This window comes from Coloeus monedula, assembly GCF_965178545.1.
Source record: "Coloeus monedula genome assembly, chromosome: 8".
Classification (NCBI taxonomy): domain Eukaryota; kingdom Metazoa; phylum Chordata; class Aves; order Passeriformes; family Corvidae; genus Coloeus; species Coloeus monedula.
Genome location: NC_138788.1, coordinates 30,502,690 through 30,522,172, shown reverse-complemented (window position 1 = coordinate 30,522,172; position 19,483 = coordinate 30,502,690). Strand labels below are relative to the sequence as shown.

The 19,483-nt window shown below is 39.6% G+C and overlaps 2 protein-coding genes across 2 annotated transcripts in view; one reads left to right on the top strand and one right to left on the bottom strand.

Annotated features, from left to right (window-relative positions):
• Positions 1-4,171, bottom strand: part of NHLRC2 (NHL repeat containing 2) — a 33,636-nt gene extending 29,465 nt beyond the window's left edge. Inside the window, exons 1-2 of the mRNA XM_082285701.1 lie at positions 3,983-4,171; positions 1,880-2,032 (exon numbers count right to left, since the gene is read on the bottom strand). Of these exons, the coding sequence (XP_082141827.1) occupies positions 1,880-2,032; positions 3,983-4,145 (316 nt within the window). The 5' untranslated portion in view covers positions 4,146-4,171. The remainder of the gene's footprint in view (positions 1-1,879; positions 2,033-3,982) is intronic.
• A 492-nt stretch (positions 4,172-4,663) lies between these two features.
• DCLRE1A (DNA cross-link repair 1A) lies at positions 4,664-19,483 on the top strand. Its single transcript, XM_082286663.1, has 9 exons — positions 4,664-5,737; positions 7,263-8,756; positions 9,214-9,347; positions 10,478-10,596; positions 12,101-12,244; positions 13,151-13,296; positions 14,284-14,438; positions 18,041-18,182; positions 18,814-19,483. The coding sequence occupies exons 1-9, from the start codon at positions 5,323-5,325 to the stop codon at positions 18,978-18,980; spliced, it is 2,916 nt and encodes a 971-aa protein (XP_082142789.1). The 5' UTR covers positions 4,664-5,322; the 3' UTR covers positions 18,981-19,483.

Genomic DNA, 19,483 nt, shown 5'->3' with positions numbered 1-19,483 from the left:
GGTATATTTATACATATTACTGTAATATGAAGATTTAGACACTTAGCACAGCAAAGAGATTCAGTAATCCTGAAGGCCTGAAAATCAAAACATGAAAACAGCAGAAAAGAACCAAAAGGAAGATCTGTAGTGAAAAAAACCCCAACGTATTTTTCTTTTTGTTTGAACTATCAAGCACCTTAATCTCTTCCTGAATCCAGCTGCTATCCTCTGCTTCCTAACGGACTAAATTTAAGATTAATGTTCCATAAACCTGCTCTTCTTCCCTTTTACCTACAGTTTCACCCCAAGCATATTTTTTCTCACTCTGATTCCTGCAGAAACAGGATAGCTGAAATCCAAAGAACACTTACAAGGGTAGTTCAAATACAAAAATCATTTATCACCCATCAGCAAAGTGCTTTCCTCAAGTACTAACTGCTGTGACAGGAAGTTTAACTCAAGTCAAAGGAAAAAATAGGTCTTCAGGTGGACCTTTACTTCAGAGTGCTGAAGCCTCTTCTACACCAGTATAGAGATGTTCAAACACTTCTAGGAGAAAGCGTGTGTGGAGAGGTTGTTAAAATGAATATTTTGTTATCAGCTGATTTAACACCTTAGCCTTAAAAAACAGATTAAGAATATGACAGCTATATTAATACACTCACAGTGTACTATAAAATAGTTATAATTTAAATATATTATTCATTTTATGATCAATATAATCTTCCTAACTCTCTATCTAGACCTTATTCCCAACATGCCTGATACCCACAACAGTCCACTTATCACTTGCCAGTCACCTTCCTCTTAAAACTGACTCACCCCCCAAAAAAAAAGCCATGAAGGTTTTTCCTTATAAGACAAAGTTCCTAATATTTGAAACATTACACTGCATCTCAAATTTCTCCAAAGCAAACATCTAAGCTTTCCAAGGTAGAAAAATTAGTTTGAATCTTCTGTGAAGTGCTATGGAAACCCATCTAAAGCACTGTGTAAATTTCAAATAAATTGCAATTTCTTTTTGTAGTGAAAAAGCTAACACATGAAAATAAACACTGACAAAATTAAAACCAATCAGAAACAGCAATGGAGAATCAGACAAACATTATAATGTTATTTACTACATATATAGTGTATTTACTACAATATTTTTAGGACTGAAAGTAACACTGTTCTTCATCTCACTGTTCAGCCTATTAAAATATCCCACATAAGTGAGTAGCTGACACACTCCGTGTAAGACTACAGATTATCTCTGACAAGCCATCATGATAACAAGACACTGCATTCTAAATAGAAATTTTATTCAGTCAGAGTGAGAGACAGATCTCATTTCAGACGTGACTTTAAGGACCATAATTCCCTCTCCAGAATACAGGGCTATTAATGGTATCCAACACGATGCCAATACCAAAACAATTCTACATCAAGCTTAGATACTTTGTTATTTCAGTTCCACTGGAAAAAAAAAGTAATCTATATCTTATTCTACCATCTATCTACATCTACTCTACCACCTCTGCTATATTCTTCTTAGAGCTGGATCCTCAGTCAAGTGTAGAGAGTTACCTACTTATATTAACTTTGAGCCTGTATCTCACATTCTTCAGTAGCTTTTTGAAAGTTGCCTTATTTATAGATATCAGATTTGGGCTTTAAGCATATATCCTGTTTGTCTAATTACATAGACACAACAGATACTTTATTTAACCCCCTTCAAAAATGTGATGGAAGTACACACAGTCACCTTTCTTAGGCTACTTAAAAGATTAGAAGACATTTTTAGACACCCCTGAAATATTGCCAGCAGTTTAGTAACCAGCAACAAAGTGACTCAGCTACTCAGCCTGCAACAGTGCCAGGAAATTCTATTCCAAGAGAGCCAAAGCACTTTTACCTTTATCAGAGTACTGGTGCTCTAAGGCGTGGAGGTCAGGCAGCAGGTGCAAGCAATTGATGCAGCAGTAAGTGAAGAAATCCAACACCACAACTTTTCCACAAAGGTCTTTGTGAAGAGAAATAGGACCTTCAGTGTTTAACCACTGTAGATCTGGAATTCAGAGAACAGTGACAGCCAGTTAAGGGAAGGGTAGGGAAAGGCACCAATACCACACAATGCTCCTGGTGCTTTTAACTTAAAAAAAAAAAAAAGGTAGAAAAGCAAACAAAAAGTATTTTATTTATCCAACTCATCCTTACGTTCCACAATTCTTCATAATTAGTAAATCAAAATATTATTAATAAGACTCACTGTAATAGGAAAGTGTAGTTTATATCTTTACATAGGCACTTTTTAATTGAAAGAACATGCAAGCCTCAGAACAAATTTCATATATTTTGAAACATGATCTACATTATTCAACCCCCAGTGTCATTTGGGTAACAATCAATTATTTAAAACTCACATAAAGGCTACTAAAAGTTTGAAAGCATTAAACTCTTAATGTTTTTTTCCAACAGTTTTGTAAAGAACTGATTTCAGAGATCACTGAAATATTTTTGTGCTTATAGATTTGATCTTGATTTTCAAAATTTGAAATGACAAGTATAAATTAATTCTGTCACATGGGAAGAAATACAACTTTTTCAGATATGCACAACAGTACTCCTGGTCATTTGTTTAAAGCACTTGACATGAGACATGAAAACATTCTTTCCTCCCTGGTAACTGAAAGTCCTCTGATCCCATTAGAACCTGGTATCAAGATAAGGAATAAATATTCTAGAATGTGGTCAGCCATTATTAACTCTTAAAAATTATTTAAAATCATAGTGGGGAAAGACAGTTGTCAGACAATGCAAAGCTGAATTAAATTTTTGAAGGCCTTTTTTTAAAAAATTGTAGGTTGACTGATCTAAAAATCCTCAAAACTTCCACTCTGACAGTTTCAGCAAGTGAGATCTGCTCCAGGAAAAGTTATTCCTACTCAAGTCAGAAGGAGGCTTGGTTTCTGTTTCACGAAGAGGAGTGATCTCTAGCTCCATATATTTATAAACAAAAATGGATGCATCACATTTAGCTTTGGTGACAATAATGAGAATAATTCATCAGTATATGCATTATTTCCACAGTATAACAGCTTTGCTGTTCACTTTTCAAAAGAAAAGGGTAGTTTATATACTTTATGGCATTTCTCCCCTTTTCACTAGAACTAAAATACCTTTCATAGATATTGGCTACTTATTTGAGCCCTTTTTAGAGGAGAAAATAAGCCTTGACAGAACACTGAAACAATATTAATGGTAAAAACTAAAATTTAATTCAAGGGCCCAAATCTAGACAGAGCAAGGACTCCCTTTGCTCTACTAGTTAAAAGTCCTAATTCATTCCCGTGATACGTGTGATTTTAACCCTGAATTTCACCCCCTGAGGTCTTTGTCTCGCAGTATGATGTGAGCTCCCATAGCTGCAGGGAGCCTCCCAAAGGTTAAAAGGACCCTGAGCAGGACTTGCGAGACCTTTTAAGGCTGAACCTTTGACTTCGCCCTGAGCACATGGAGAGACAGAGAAATGTGTGAAAGGGGCAAACCACCGCAGGAGGATGAATGACATCTCCAGCACAGTTTGTGTTATCAGGGACACGAAAACTGGGGAGAGAGAGCTGGGGAATATCCTAAGGGATGCTCCGGGAAACGAGGGGAGCTCAGGAGAGCGCAGGGAGAGTTAGCAAGGTTCTCACTATGACCAGAGGTGACAGATATAAATACACAGTACAGATGGGAAGAGATTTAGAAGAGAGATTTTACAAACGTGTTTTTGCAGCCAGTACCAGGGAGAGCATGTGTAAAGGGCGTCTTTTTCCTTGCCCTTCGCTCCTGCTGCTTCCAGGATTGACATTTCCTGTAGCTACAAGTGCCATTTAAACAGCGGCTCACGGGGCCGTCCTTGCCCGGTCCTCGAAGGCAGCAGCACCTCCAGGCAAACCCCGCACGGGGACAGCCGGGGCTCCGCCGCCTCTCCCAGGGAGACCCCCGGCCCCGCCCGGGCCGCGCCACCCACCTCCGCCGAGCTCGGGCACCGTCAGGTCCCGCTCGCGGCTGTCCATTTTCTTCAGGTACTGGTAGACCAGGTTCTCCTTCTCCTGGGCAGTGTCGGCGTCGAGCAGCGCGTACTCGAGCTGTGTCTGGGCGGGCAGCAGCCCCGCCAGCCCGCCCGCCGCCATCGCCTCACCCGGGCGCTGTTTACCGGCCTGGCGCTTCACCGCCGCACATTCGGCACCGCCCGCGGCGCCAGGGCGGAAAACCGCGATTGAAAAAGAAAATAAAGCACAAAGCACAGACAGGCGGTAACTCGTCTGTCTTAAAGCGGGACGTCCTCACTTATCCCCTGTTTTTACGTATCCTTGGTATCCACAGCAGCACATTCCTGCCGGGAGCCCACGGTGGAGATTCCCGCGCAGCAGTTTCAGCACCGCCCAGCAGATTCAGCACAGCCCGTGTTTCCCGCCCGGCTGCTTTAGTGTTTGTAAGACGTAAAAATTGAGCAGCACCGGACAAAGTACAAACCAGGCTCCAGTAATTTAAACGGTGGGACTTGAGGTTTTTTTTGGCGGCACACTATGGGAGATGCGGAGAAGTTGAGCGACAGCCGCAGTGACGAACCTGCGGAAGCGAATGCGCGGCCGCGGCGGGGAACGGGCGAGGAGGCGAGCGCCCGCCCGCCACCCGCGGAACCGGCGGGACACGGGACATCCCAGGGAACATCCCGGGACGCTCGAGACACGGGACATCCCAGGGAACATCCCGGGACACTCGGGGCACCGGGACATCCAACGGAACATCCCGGACACTCGGGGGCACCGCGACATCCCCCGATCATCCCGGACACTTGAGGCTACTGAGACACACCGGGGAACAGGACCGGCACACTCCGGAGGAGCATCACAGGACACTCCGGGGGGAACACTCCGGAGGAGCATCCCGGGACACCTTGACAACGACCCCCTAGCTGAACTCTTCCTCGTTTTGTTTCAAAATCTTCCTGCTCGGGCAGGAATCTTTAAAATCTTCCTGTCCCCGCTGAGGCCGGGTGGTGCTTGCGAGGTGGGGGTGGAAGCTGAAGGGAATGGCTCACCCTGGAAGGCCTTGCAGAGTCGGGCCCTGTGTAAGAGGAGAAATTGCAAATCTACAAAGAGGGACTCATTAAATTATTCTTGGGACAGGATCCACCATGCTCCTGTCCTATCACGAGCTGCTGCTTGGTTTGTGGCCCAGTGTTGCTTTTTTAACATGGGCTTCTGGAGCTTTTCTTCAGGTAGTGAAGAGCAAATATATTAGTGGGAGGAAAGGCAGGTTTGTGAACTGTTGCTTAAAAGAAAGGGGAATATTTCATGTGTTGTCATGTCTGAAGATGCTTTATTGGAAGAGGACATTTGGGAGTACAAATCCATTAGGAAACGAAAGCATCAGAGTAATTCACAGAGCATCTCTACTCCTGTAGAGGAAGTCAGTGATGGCAAGGGCAGGCCAAAAAGAAAGGGAAATAGGAAAAAGAAATCTGTAAAAACAACTGATACACCTCCGAAAACCAAGCAGAGCTCACGGCCAGACCAGGATGTGGATCGATGTAAAGATGACAGTAGCGTGCACTCCCAGGAAAGCGTGAGTAGCTCGGCAGAACAGGGCTCACAAAATGCAAAGCCCGTTCACGATGGATACTGTCCCAGCTGCCAGATGCCTTTCTCTTTGCTCTTGGTCCAGACACCTCAGTGGCACGTCTATGAATGTTTGGAAACTCCAGGACCCATTGAAAAAGGTATGGCTAGCGTAAGAAAAAAGCCTTCAGAGAAAACTTACAGACTTCTCATTAAATGTTGCTGTAAACCTTGTTTTTTATATTAAGCTCAAAATCGGAAATGGTAGCTGGTATGATTTTTATCATGTTTTATTATGTTTTTACTGATCAGTCCTATTTTTGCATGAAATTTTTGCTTCTTTGTGAAGAACGTGGAAATCTGACATGAAAATCTCATTTCAGAATCTAACCTCAAAACTCTGAGAAACATTCGTGGTTGTTTATCAAGTTTCAGTATTTCATTGAACAAACTGAAGGTGCATATTTAAAATAATGAAACCTATTACAATTACTAAGTCAGAAAAGAACCTTCAGGCACAAAGGTGCTACTTTTGACATCAAGTTTCTTTCTCCTTAGATACAGATTTCATTATCCTGTATCCATGTTGATATGTGATTTGTTCAGTTGTCTACGGACATTTGGAAGCTGAAATAGGCCAATTTACTTGAAATGTTAACTTGTGGGCCCCCATGGTTTAGAAATTTTATATAGAAATCGAGATTAACATTCCTGTATCATGAAACAACGGGTTTGTTTTGAGCTCGGTACAAGAGGAACAAAACTAACACATTCCAAATTCTACTTTCATGGGGAAATACCATATCTGAACAGATTCAGGTATCCATCTTATGTCCTTAATACACCTCAGAACTTTTGTAAAACAGAAAGCATACAGGAAACTTGAGTAAAGGCTATTTCAAATAATACAACCACTCTCCTTTTTATATTTTCATAACTTTCCTTGAGTTTCTTCTTCAGAACAATGAAATGTAAGTAATTTCATGCTGATTTTGGCAGTGAATTTAATTTAAGGCAGGTGTTTTAACACCTCATTTCCGTCTTACTCCCATAATTAACAGGTGAAAAATCCTGATTGATTTATGCATTCACCTTAAAAGCCTGAAAAGTTAAGCTAGTGAACTCTCAGTGGGAAGGGCTTAGGAAAGAGCTATGGGGTTTTTTTCCTAACATTTCAATGCTAAATGTTTTCTTTGTATAAGTAAATACATAACCCTTTTTTTCCCTCCTTATTAATATGTAATTGCAGAAAATTTGAAATGGAGTATTAGGTTAATTCAGAATTTGGTTTATTTATTGCTTATATTTGAAATGTACTGCCTGTTTTTGGTGCTACTTCTCTGAGCTTTGAAAGTGAGACAATTCTAAACTAGAAACCATGTGATTACAGGAGCACAGCATTGAAACAGGGTCAAGTACTCTTGTTAATGGGCTGTATAATTCAGGCATAGTGCTGTATGAGCAGCAGCTGTTTGGTTTTAGGCTGGAAGCAGTCTCATTTCTCAGCTCAGAGAAGAGGCCTTGGTAGCTTGAAAATTACTTTTTACTTGTGCCTTCTGTCCTCCAGTAGCTGTATTTATAAGAAAGAACTCCTAAATCTTGTGTCACATGTGATTTTTATTTTAACTATGCCAACTATACTTGCCAAGGTATTAACATTACACCTCTGTATGACTCTTTCCATAGAGTGTCCTGATGGTTTACTCTGCACCTCCACCATTCCATCCCACTACAAGCGTTACAGCCATTTTCTACTTGCAGCAAACAGGGCAGGAGATTATCTTGTAAACTCTTCAGGAAGCACTGTGGAGACGAAGATGACCGGTTCTACTGCTGCAAAGCCCAGCTGTTCCCCAAGTCATGCAGGGGAAACCTCACAGAATGAGAAACCCTCTAATGAAATAAAGCATGTTCCAAATGATGACTGTGCATCGATGGTATGGAATTCACCACAAATGAAGTCTCTAAATAGAATCAGTGAAAGTACTTCCTTTTTTGCAGGTGTTCAAAAACCTCAACAGACACTTCAGCTTCCACAGACCGCAGATGATAGTTGTAAATTTGAATTTTTTGATTTTGCATCCTCTCAAGAAAGTGAAACAGGAAAAGATCTGTGTATTGAGAAAGATACATGTCAGCCAAGTCTGCTACAGTCAAGAGTGGATTTCAATGACTGTGAAATTTCTTACTCTCCACTAAGTACATTTGAGGAAAGTGAAGAGGAAGACGAGAAGAAAGTAAAAGAATCACAGAATAAATTATTTGAAGTGCAGAACTCAGAAGAAGAAGAAGACTCTAATTCTGTGGAGTTGAAAACATTTGCTGAACTCTTATGGAGGAAGCCTCAGTATGAGCATAGGAAAATGGGAAATTTCATAATTAAAAAAACCCTCTGTGAGGAAGTAAATACACTGCACCATCTAGATCCTCAGCAAGGCATGGTAGTCAGTGGATCCTCTTCTGCTTCTAGTTACAAGGAGGCTGAACAGCCAGAACTGATTTCCTCTGCTGCCAAACCAGGAACCACAGAGTCCAGAGATGCTGGTGCTTGTGCTCTGGATTCTGCATACATGAGTTTTACTGAGACATCATCACTGCTGGACAGAGAAGATGCTGCCTCTCTTCTGACACAGAAGAGTAATATTTTGAGGGAGCCAAGTAACATTTTAACTCATACAGATAAAATGACTGCTAGTGCCATTGAAAAAACAGCTCTCCAGGAGAGTTTGCAGACAGCAGTAGAGAAAAAAGGAAATCTCGGTACAGCTGCTGTGTGCTTTCCCAGCCCCATCTCTTCTAAATCAGTACCATCTCTTTCATTAGCAGCTATGAACACTAAAACCAGTCCTGCCAAAGAACTTAAACAAATGGACATTGGTGTTTTCTTTGGGTTAAAACCCAAAGCAAAGGAGGAACACAAAGGAGAAGCGTGTTTGAGTGAGAAAAAGCAGATACCAAGTTCAGTATCTCCTAATGGAAAGAGGCCTAGACAGCAAAAAAGGAAGGCTGAGGGATCTGTGGAAGATGTAGAAGCACTTACAGAAAACTCAAGTAAAAATGGAGCTGTTGCAGATGTACCTTCTGGTGGCCAACGAAGGTGGAGAAAGAAATTTAAAGAATTACCTACTACTGGTGAAGAGCCAAGAAAAAAACAATGCCCTTTCTATAAGAAAATACCAGGTGAGAGGAAACTTGGTTTTTGTAGAGGTTAATCAATTTTGGCTGGAGTGTTGTGTTTTTGTCCTAAAACTGAAGTTACATGTTTTATTGTTATTAGATTTCAATCTATGTGAACTTTAAAGCATACCAGTAGAATGCAGATAAATGTATCTTATTTGCTTAACCAGTTGCCATCTGTGCAGGATGGCAGCTGAGCAGCATATTTGAGATGCCTTTGAAAGTATTTGTGTATGAACATTTTGTGAAATTTTTATTTTAATAAGTGAAAATCTTTTTGCAACTGTTGACTAATACACAAAACATGTTAATCTTTAAATGGCTCCTTCAGCTGTATGCAGAGTAACTATTACCTTCTAATTGGGAAGAAGCAAAGAGAAAACAAAACCAATATCTAATTAGAGTCTGGTTCTGAACTGTGCGTGTTTAGTGACTGGCTTCTCTTCCCTTTTTGCTGTAGGAACTGGTTTTACAGTTGATGCCTTCCAGTATGGAGAAATTGAAGGCTGCACAGCTTATTTCCTTACGCATTTTCACTCTGACCATTTCTGTGGACTAACAAAAAACTTCAGGTTTCCAATCTACTGTAACAAGGTAAGGTTTTTCAAGGTTGCTAGGTATCATCACATCCATATACAGCTGTAATCAGTTTTGTACTGGTGGAAGTAAGTAGGCGATCAGTGGTTCCATTGTTGGGTCAGTGGATATGTACAGGGGAATGTGCATTTTGCTTGTGAGAAATCCTTACCCTGATTTGACTGCTCAAGAGGGTTAGTGAAACTTCCCTGACTAGATACTATGAAAAAAATCAGGTTTAAAAAGGATCTCTAGAGGTCACATAGACTGATCTCCTGCACAATGTGGGTTTACCTTCAAAGTTAGATCAGACTGCAGGGAGTCTTCTGTCAGTCAAATTTTGAACATAGGCCAGATTTTACTATGTCTCTTCACAACCTGTTGCAGGGCTTACCCACTCTGGGTTTTATTTCCCCTAATAATACATTTAAAATCTCTGGTTTTGCAACTTGACATTGTAGCTTGGCTTTTTATTGTGTGCATCATGAAGAATCTGGCCCCATTTTCTCTGTAACTGTTCCAGTGATGCAAGTGTGAAATAGATTCTGCATAAGCCATCTCTTCTCCATGCTAAGCAAGTGGCATTTGTGTCCTGTACTTCAGGCTGCTGAAAGGCCACGACTGCCCTTAGCTGTTGTACGTCCAACCAGCTCTTCTTTACTTGTAACATGCTAGGGCACCTTGCCTAATCAACACATCCAGAGCTTGCATCAGAAAAACTATTTATGATTAAATTTCCTGGAATGCTTTACTCCTGTGTTGCCCTTGCAGTTAGAGTTACTGCAGTCCTCCATGATAAGATCCAGGGGCCTGTTACCTGGAAACTTCTTCACTCATTTAGAGAAGGCTTTACCCATCTCTTCTTCTTGACCTGATAGTCTGCAACAGATGTTCTTCCCTCTTGTTTGTCTCCTGTCTGATTCCAATGCATAACCTGTTGACAGGCTTTTAAAGGTTTGCTTTCTTAAGACAGCTTTTCTCAATTTGCTTTTTGAGAAGTGAAATGCTACTGAAAGGCTTGATTTATACCCAGGACCTTGTAGTTTGTCTCTAAGCCAAACTGTCTGGCTTTGAGAGCTTTTGTTTCTAAAATGAACAATGCTTCTTCTAGATTTTGGTCCTATTTTTAAATCCTTTCTGTGTTCCAGATAACTGGCAATCTGGTGAAGAGCAAACTTCGAGTCCAGGAGCAGTATGTCCACGTGCTGCCGATGGACACAGAGTGTGTGGTCAATGGGATCAAAGTGCTGTTGCTCGATGCCAATCAGTAGGTATCACTGCATTTGTGGTGTAAAATTTCTTGCAAATAGTTAGCTTTTGAAATAGGTGAGTTATCTTCAAAAGTGAAACTTTTTTGAATTTTAGTTTAACTTTGCTTTGAGTACATTGTGTTAACCGTGTGTAGCTCCATAATTTTCATGCTTGTTGAGAGGTTGAATGATTTTTCTAGTGATCTGGACACTTCCTGGTTTTTGGTGTCGAGTTGGGAACATGGTAAATTTGATTCTCAGATACATTAGGTTTCTGTAACTTCAGCTGATGATAGGGAAATCCTGAGCTAAAGAAAAATGTGGTACTTTGGATCCTGTGAGAGACATAACTTAGTCAACGTTTTGAAAATTGGAACTTCAAGTAAGATGCTGTTGAAATCTGGACAAGACTTCTACTGAATTTGGTGATAAAGGGTGAGGTTTTTGTCAGACTAGCACGGTGTGGTAATGCTGGATTTAAAGTGCAGTAGCACCTCACTTCCAGCCCTGTGCTCTTGATGTTCTGCATCTTGGTATCTTATTTGGCCATGGCTAGAGGAAGAGACCTTCCCTGCAGTACATACATTGAAATGCAGGACTGTGTCACAGCTGGTTTGAATATTGCTTAGTGTAGGATGTGTTTATACTTGGAGAGACAAGACTCCATTAAGTCCTCTGAGAATCTCTAGGAATGCAGCAAGCCTTGTTGCTTATGTAATTTGTACACTTCTCATTTTTCTTGCTTATCTCTCTGATCCTCTGCTCCAATTTAAAAGCCATACATACCTTAGCTACAAAGTTCAGCTTCTTGAAGAGTTCACCAATTCTGTCATTTTATTTATGATTCATGCCAGTTTTACCTTTTTTGAGTTTCATTTACTCTTTGCAGACGATTGATATCTAAAATAGTCCCACTCAGATTTTCCAGTCTGAACTCTTGCCCTTCAGAAAGCTTTGGCAAGCAACTGCAGAAAGTGCAGTGGATGCACTGTCACCAGGAAGGGAGTTGTATTTATAACCAGGGAGTTCTGGATCTAGGGCAACATTTAAAATCTGCAAATAGAATTTAAAAGAAAATGCTCCAGTAAGTCCTGCAGGAAGGAAGATGAATCTGCAGTAGTACAATTTTATTTCTCCTGAACAAGAATGCTGCTTCACTTTGGTGAGCTGTTTCCCCTTCGAGTAAAGTAATAGAATGATTGCAACTGAGGCAGCATCTTTGTCATGCCTAGAAGGTGGGGCATTCCAAAAACACAGTTAATGATGTGGGGTTTTTGTTTCTTCTTCCCATCTCAGTGGAGAACTCAGGTCAAGCTTGTTTATGGCCATAGAATTGGCTGCAGAAATCCTTCAGAAATCAGGAATTCCTAGCTAAATTAGTCTGCATAGTAGCTATGATTTAAAAATGCTGTTCTGCACACCCTCCTGCTGCTGAAGGGTGGTCTGTCTCTTAAGGCAGTTTAACAGTATAGAGAGTTGACATACCTTTTTTTTGTGGGGTTTTTTGTTTGTTTGTTTCAGTTGTCCAGGTGCAACAATGATCCTTTTCTACCTGCCAAGTGGGACTGTTATTCTGCACACAGGGGACTTCAGGGCAGACCCTTCCATGGAGCGCTACCCTGCTCTGATGGCTCAACAAGTCCACACCCTTTACCTCGATACTACGTAAGTTGTCTGGAAATGGGAACTTTTTTTCAGCTTACTCTTACTCTTTTCAGTTTAGGAAGACTTTATATGAATCAAATAAATATGTCTAAATGCCATTGCTGTGATAACACTTGTTAGCTCTATTTAGTGTTGAGTAAAAGCAGATATTTATTAAAAGCCCATGTATGTACAGCTTGTTCATTGGTTATGCTGTTACATGAGAGAATGAAAGTGGGTGGTGGAAAAGGTGCTGAAGTACTTGCTGAGATAACCTTTATATGTATTATAAGCTATTTATAAGTAGTATTAAATTCTGGATGTCAAAGCTCATACATTTAAGTGTTCAGCTCTGAAGCAAGAGGTTTATGGAACACTAGTTTTCAGTGGATTCAACTCTGTTATGAAAAGAGGTGTGGAAGATTCAAAGGTGAAAGGACGCCAAATGGTTGAATCAGTTTTGGGGATTTTCATGAGACCTTTCTCTGACTCATGTATACAAAATTGTTTTTGTGTGAATGATGACTAATGCCCAGCTGCAGACTTTCATTTCTGTTCCATATGTTTCTGTGAATGAGTAATGTCTTATATTTTATTTGTGTGTATGACAAAAAATAGACATAAGAATATAATTAGGATGTAATACAAATAACTAGCTTGCAAGAGCATTCGGTATTGATGAAGAAGAAAATGTAGAATTCAGTGCCAGAGAGTGAATAGCTGTAGAGGAAACACTGATATGCTCAATATAAGTTTTGTTGCAACAATTTCATCTGGGCACCTCAGTGTTTCTAATAGACTGAAGTGATATGGAAGAATAATGTTGTTTTCACTTATTGTGTACATGCAGTTTTGAGGGCCTTTTTTGGTAATTTCAGATGTCTTATTTTTTGTAACAAAGTGGTATATTTTGTTTCCATGCCCCAGATACTGTAGTCCTGAGTACACTTTCCCCTCACAACAAGAGGTTATCCAGTTTGCTGTCAACATTGCCTTTGAGACAGTGACTTTAAACCCACGAACTCTAGTTGTCTGTGGCACTTACTCCATTGGAAAAGAAAAAGTCTTTTTAGGTATGTATAAGAAGTGTACTGGATCAAATATCTAAATAAATATCTAGTTTAGTTTTAGAAGATTGCTTTCTTGAAGGTATAAAAAGTTGTTTAGTCTGAATGTTCAGATATTGTGTAAAGAAATTAAATATATTTAATAATCGTCCTGCTATTTTTTAGTTTTCTAATCAATAAGTTTTAACTTTCTGAAAGAAATAGTGTTCTGCCATGTTTATAACCCCCCTGCCCCGAATATACAGGTGGCCAGTTTGGATATTAAATGTATGAACCTAATTAATTAATTGTGGTGAGAAAATTGCTAAAGGCAATTAATAAAATAAATAGATTAGGTCTTTATGACATTTTTGTTGCTAACAAGTTCCTGTTGTCAGGAAAAAGCAAAGGGATGTTATTCATAGGCTTCTGTTCCGAGTTTTTTTCTTCCAGGTTTGTATTATTTATCTTTTCTGAGTAAATGAAGACCTTGTGTGCTCTTCTTTGCTCAGTTACTGCACCAGGAACCAACATGATTGCCCAAACGTCTGCTTTAGAGCAGGCAGTTGTGTACCAGTTGTGCTTTGTGTATATTTAAGGTCATCAATACAAGACTTAGGTGCACTGAAATTCAGTCTGTCTTCAATGTTGGCTGTTTGTCACATATTCTAAAACCTGCATGTTTCTGGCTACTTTGGAATAAATACCAGTTCACCTCAGTAACATTCTGCCAAAGAAATGTGACTTGGAATTTATGAAGGTACTTTTCCTTCTCTTTCCGGTTGTCATACAAAATTTTGCTGCTAAAATGGTGGGGACAAAGGTTTTTAACAGCCATTATAGGTTTCTCTTCTTAATGTTAGATTATGAAACATTATAACCTGTTGAATATGGATTTCTTTCCTAATAGTAAAAATTATCTTGTACAATAATCAGGACTATCTACAAAACAAGCCAAAAAAGAACTCTTACATTTTTCTTTCTCCGATTTCTTCCTTCCTCCGAATCCTAAAGCAATTGCTGAAGTTCTGGGCTCAAAAGCAAGTATGTCCCGTGACAAGTACAAAACCCTGCAGTGCTTGGAGTCACCAGCTGTTAATTCCCTCATCAGTGTGGACTGGAAGGGTACTTTGCTTCATGTTCTTCCCATGATGCAAATTAATTTTAAGGTAAGTTCAGAAAAAGGACTCTGTTGATGAACCTGCTGCTCAAATTCTCTGGTCTCCTTCCAGCCAGTGCTGTGTTTGGTGCTTTGTAACCTCTTGTCGGATCACATTTATTTAGTGGAGCTTTGACATGTAGCAATACATTGAAAATGAAATGCAATTAAACATTAATAACTTCTCCGAACATGATGTGGAGCTTGTACAAGATAAGGTGAGGCTTGTTCAAAGACCCTCTCTTTGCGGGCCTTTTTGAAGTAGATTTATGTAATGACTGCCTGATCTGTCCTATTAGCAATTAATATATTGTGACATGAAGTCCCTGTTTTCAGCCTTTTACCTGGTCCAGTGTAGGAAAAGACTAAAAGGACTTTCTGCCTGTGAGCCTCTGTTTTGAGGCAGCCTATGAACATGGCCAACTACCAGTCAGGTGTCTGATTTCCAATGTATTTATAGCCATATTTTCATCTTTTAAAAGAATATTCACTCTCTGGGCTGATGATTTACACTGGAGATAAGGTTACTTGAAAATCAGTGAAAATTGCACATAAACCAATGCATGCTCTGAGTGAACTGTGGGTCACCTCATATGTACACATGCTTTAGTTTTTCCACACACATTTTTCTCTAATACTTGTAGCAAAATCACATAAACCAGTTAATTTAAAAATGTTATTTAATCTAATTCGATTTCAAATGCACATTTGGTTGATATTTGAAACACCAACTTTTTGTTGTTGAACGTTTTTTCTGGGAATTTCTTAGTTTGGAAATGTGACTAATTCCTAGGCTATACTAAATAGACTACAAAGTACTGAAGGGCAGTAAGGTAAAGCAGCAGGCTGTAGATTAAAGGTAACCTGGAAGCAAGAGAAAAACATTGGTTGTTTATGCCTTACAGACTTGGATCCATTTTCCTGTTTTGCTTCAGGCCTGCTGTGCCATCTCAAGCAAATCCTTCAGAGCAAGATGGTATTTAGCTGCAGGACTAGTCAAGGTCAGAGTTGACCTAAAAAGGAATAAAAAAGTCTATATGATTTGGATGGAGCTGCAGGAGTTGGAACTTAGTATCTTAATGCTTTAACTTTGTTCCATGATGTTTCCACATCAGAGAGGAGCAGAAAATGAGTAATGGAAATATGTATGGATTTATTTTTATTGTGTTGTGTTGTCTTAAACAGTAATTTATTTTAGTTTCTTCTGCAGATTTCTGGGTTGCTAAGTCGCCTTGTCCCAGCATGCATGGATACTCGCATAGCTGGACTTTCAGGGTGTGATTGTACCCTCAAGGACAGCTTTACTTCTCAGAGGGAGGCAGTTGTATCATGCAGGGTGTCACCTCTAGACAAATCTACAGTGTGACAGAAGCCGTGCCTGGACCCTGAAAAGGGCTGGGAAAGATGAAAGGCACAGTGATTTTGTGGATGAGAGTCCTGGTCTGACAGCAGGGCCCTCTGTACTGGGGCTGTGCCCTCAGGTGTGAAGTTGAGTGTGGTCTCATGCCATCATTAGTAATGTCATGTCCATGTAAGCTGGGCACGCCGGGGAGACTCCCAGAGTGCCCAGCTGCCAATTAGGCCTGCAGCTAGAGCAATGTATGGTCAGTAAAATGTGGAGAATTTTAAATGCTTAAAGATGAGTTCATGTGATCATTTATCTTACTTTTGGATTTGATATGTATTAAGAAAATATAAAAAAAAAAAAAAAAATCAGAGGTGTGGTACTTCACTGCAGTATTTGGTTTTACCCCAGTAAAATACAGGGATTGCCGTATGTACTGACAAATGGCTGTTCTTGAATAAGCCAGATGAGTTTAAGTGGTGTTAGGGCTGGTGGTAAATTACATATTAAATCATGTTTGAGTCTTTCCCTACCTTATGGAATCTATTTGTGTACACTGCTGACTCTAGTGACTCTCTGAATAACAGGCTGTCATGGTGATTGAAGGAGGTTGGCGTAGCAGTGAAATATATTTTCCATTTCAAAAGGATGAAGGTTTAGAACAGTCTTGGTTAAAGCAATAAACGAAGAAAATGGAATGTGTATTTAAAATGGACTTGTTATGAGTAAACACTGTAGTAATTTGTTTTGGGGAAAATGGCCATTTTTTCCAAAATGCGTGCATGGTTCTTTTGCAACAAACAATTTTTTGTAACTCAAAAATTGAGGCCTTTGCCACTTGACAATGCAGTGGAAAATTTCCAGGGAACTGGGCTCTGTGGGTCTATGAATCTCTTTCATGTTGTTTAACTCAGCAAGGTCTTGTACTGGCATTGAGGTGAGCCTTTCAGAAGTGCTTGTGATTGAAATGCACAAATAATTTTTTTTATAAGATTGAAATTGCATCCTTAATGTGAATGTTGCATACTTGATTTATAACAAAATTGAAAAGCAGATTAGCATTGTTAATATAATAATCATTGCATTTGAAGTACTATATTTAGATTTCATTAGAGCAAGGGGAGCAAATATGTGAATAATTACCTTAAGCTATGTTAATCCTCCCAAAATGAAGTGTGAAGGAGAATTAGACTGCTACAGTTATACTTTCAATCAAGTGAAGACTGAACATTCCCAGTGTATTCACAGTCACAGCAGTGAGCCATAATTCCTGTTGCTGAATGAAATGTGTGCTGTGGTGGGGTTTTAAAAATTTTTTTTATGTACCTGGTTTGATGGATTCTGTATTTTGCTACTGGAGATTGTACTGAAGGTTGTACTGATTGTTCAATGTGGCAGTCTCACAGGAAGCTTTCTGCTGCCCTGTTTTATAGTTGTCAAATATCTGACAGGTTGGTTAATGTTCTATCACAGCCCTTCTATCCCACTCTGCCTCCCTTTTTTAATCAGTCTTTATTTTGTATTCCTCTCTCTCCTGCTAATATAAACTTTATGATTTTGTAATCAGTAACCTTGTAGGGCTTTCAAATTAGGAATTTGCCTGTAAGATTTTATACAGGACACATGAAATTGATTTTCTATTTTTAACTTGAAGCAATACTGACTTCACTTTATCCAGGAATAGGATTGTACATTCCTTATACTTGGAAACTTCTTCAAGGTAATTTTTTTTAAGAGTGAGAAGATGAGAGGTGGTTTCCTTCCTGTCTTGGAGAGGTGGTTAAACCTGGTTTAGTGCTCAGAGCAATACTCAGCTCATGCACTGGCTTGCTGTAATTTTTTTGGGGTAGTTTAACTAACTCTGGTTACTTCTGGGCATAAGCAGGTGTCATGATCTCTGTAGCACTGTATATTAACCAGATAATTTTGCACTGAAGCAGCATTTCACCATCTGACTTCCAGCTTAGAGGAGGAAATGAATGATTTGTGGAGCAAGATTTACAAGAAGGTGTGATTATTCCTTATGTGTTCTAATCTGTAATGCATAGCTGTTTGTGTGTGCTTAATTCAGGTGAAGGAACTGAGATCCTAAGGGACAAGTTGTTTTGCAAATGTCCATATTTATCATTAATAATTTCAAGGTAGATGAGACTTAAAAAAGCACATGACAATAAAATATAGTCTGAAGCCTCTCCATCATGAAATGGCCAGCCTTTAGTCTAATTAGCTATTTAATGGGATTAAGTATATTCTATTTTTTTTCACAGGGCTTGCAAGATCACTTGAATAAGTTTTCTGAGAATTTTGATCAAGTTCTGGCTTTCAAACCTACAGGGTGGACCTACTCTGATTCATGCCTTTCTCTGGAGGATATCAAGCCTCAAACAAGAGGAAAAATCACTATATATGGTATAAGAGTGGCAAAGATTGAGTGCATTTAGCTTTGTGTGGATGCTCTTCTTATTTTTATTCTGGAAACTCCTACTGATTTTGGTAACTGTTGCTTTTTCTGGTAACTCATTGAGAAACTGAACCGAGCTCTTCAGGAGAGATCTGTGAAATGAGTAATTGAGAACACCATAAATACAGATTTTTACAGACATTTTGCACCTGTCCTCCTGGTGCAAATAAAGGCTTTCAGCTGATACAGGGAGAGACTTCAGGGATGGAGTCTTGGCCTGACCAATGCTGGTGGCAGTGCAGTTCCAGAGCTGAGATTTCATTCCATGTCTTACTTGTGTCTGAGAGACTGTGTCTTCCTCTCAGTTGTTATTGACGGGTTGAGCTAAATCCCTTAAACCATTCCTTTAACCAGGTCACTGATGTTGCTTAGTTTGACCTGATGAATGACTTGGTGACTTAATGCAAGGTAGTTTTCCTTGAAGGAAAATTGGTGGGAAGGGTTGTTTTACCTTAGCTATAAACTTTGGGTCCCAAATAGGAATTGAAAAAACCTTTTTATCTAAAGTACTTCATAGCTGGAAGGCTTGGAGGAAGCTAAGTAGACTGACCAGGTGCCTGTGATTTGTTTTTATTTCAGGGATTCCTTACAGTGAACACAGCAGTTACCTGGAAATGAAGCGTTTTGTTCAGTGGTTGAAGCCACAGAAAATCATCCCCACTGTAAATGTTGGTGACTGGAGATACAGAAGCTTGATGGAAAAGCATTTTAGAGACTGGATGACGGAGGGCAATAGGCATAAGTAAATCTAAGGAAGAATGTATATTTCAAAGGAGGTAGGGTGGAGTGGGAATTGAGTTCCTGTGAGTTTTATTTATCTCCTTTTTCCACTGAGCTTTCTTTAGGGAGGACTAAACTGCCATTCTTTAAGGAAAGAGAAATTTGGGGAAAGAAAAAAGGCACCTTGCTTTCTTTTGTATTTACTACATTTTTTCCCCCCGTAGCTTACCATTTTTGCAAGTTCATATCTCAGGTTATTTTTATCTCACTCCTTTTCCTCTGTTCTTAATTTTTCTCAGGTTGTGGACATGCTCAGATGTGTAATGCTGGGGATTAAACAGTCTCCAGGGTAATTTCTGGAAATAAATTTATGTAATAAATGAGGCAATACTAAGCTTATGTCACATGCTGTCAACTCAGGCTTCAGAGAAGCTCATTTCATGAGGCACAATTGACTATTGTGGTTTAAATCTTGTAAAAAAAAAAAAAATCAAAAACTTGTGAGAGAGGATTGACTTGGGCTCCTGCA

What these genes read in the sequence shown, in the direction of transcription:
- DCLRE1A (XM_082286663.1), top strand. Translation starts at nt 5,323, where the DNA reads ATGTCTGAAGATGCTTTATTGGAAGAGGACATTTGGGAGTACAAATCC. An exon ending in ACCCTTTACCTCGATACTAC is followed by an intron (nt 12,245 to 13,150) that starts GTAAGTTGTCTG and finishes TCCATGCCCCAG; the next exon opens with ATACTGTAGTCCTGAGTACA. An exon ending in AGGAAAAATCACTATATATG is followed by an intron (nt 18,183 to 18,813) that starts GTATAAGAGTGG and finishes TTTTTATTTCAG; the next exon opens with GGATTCCTTACAGTGAACAC.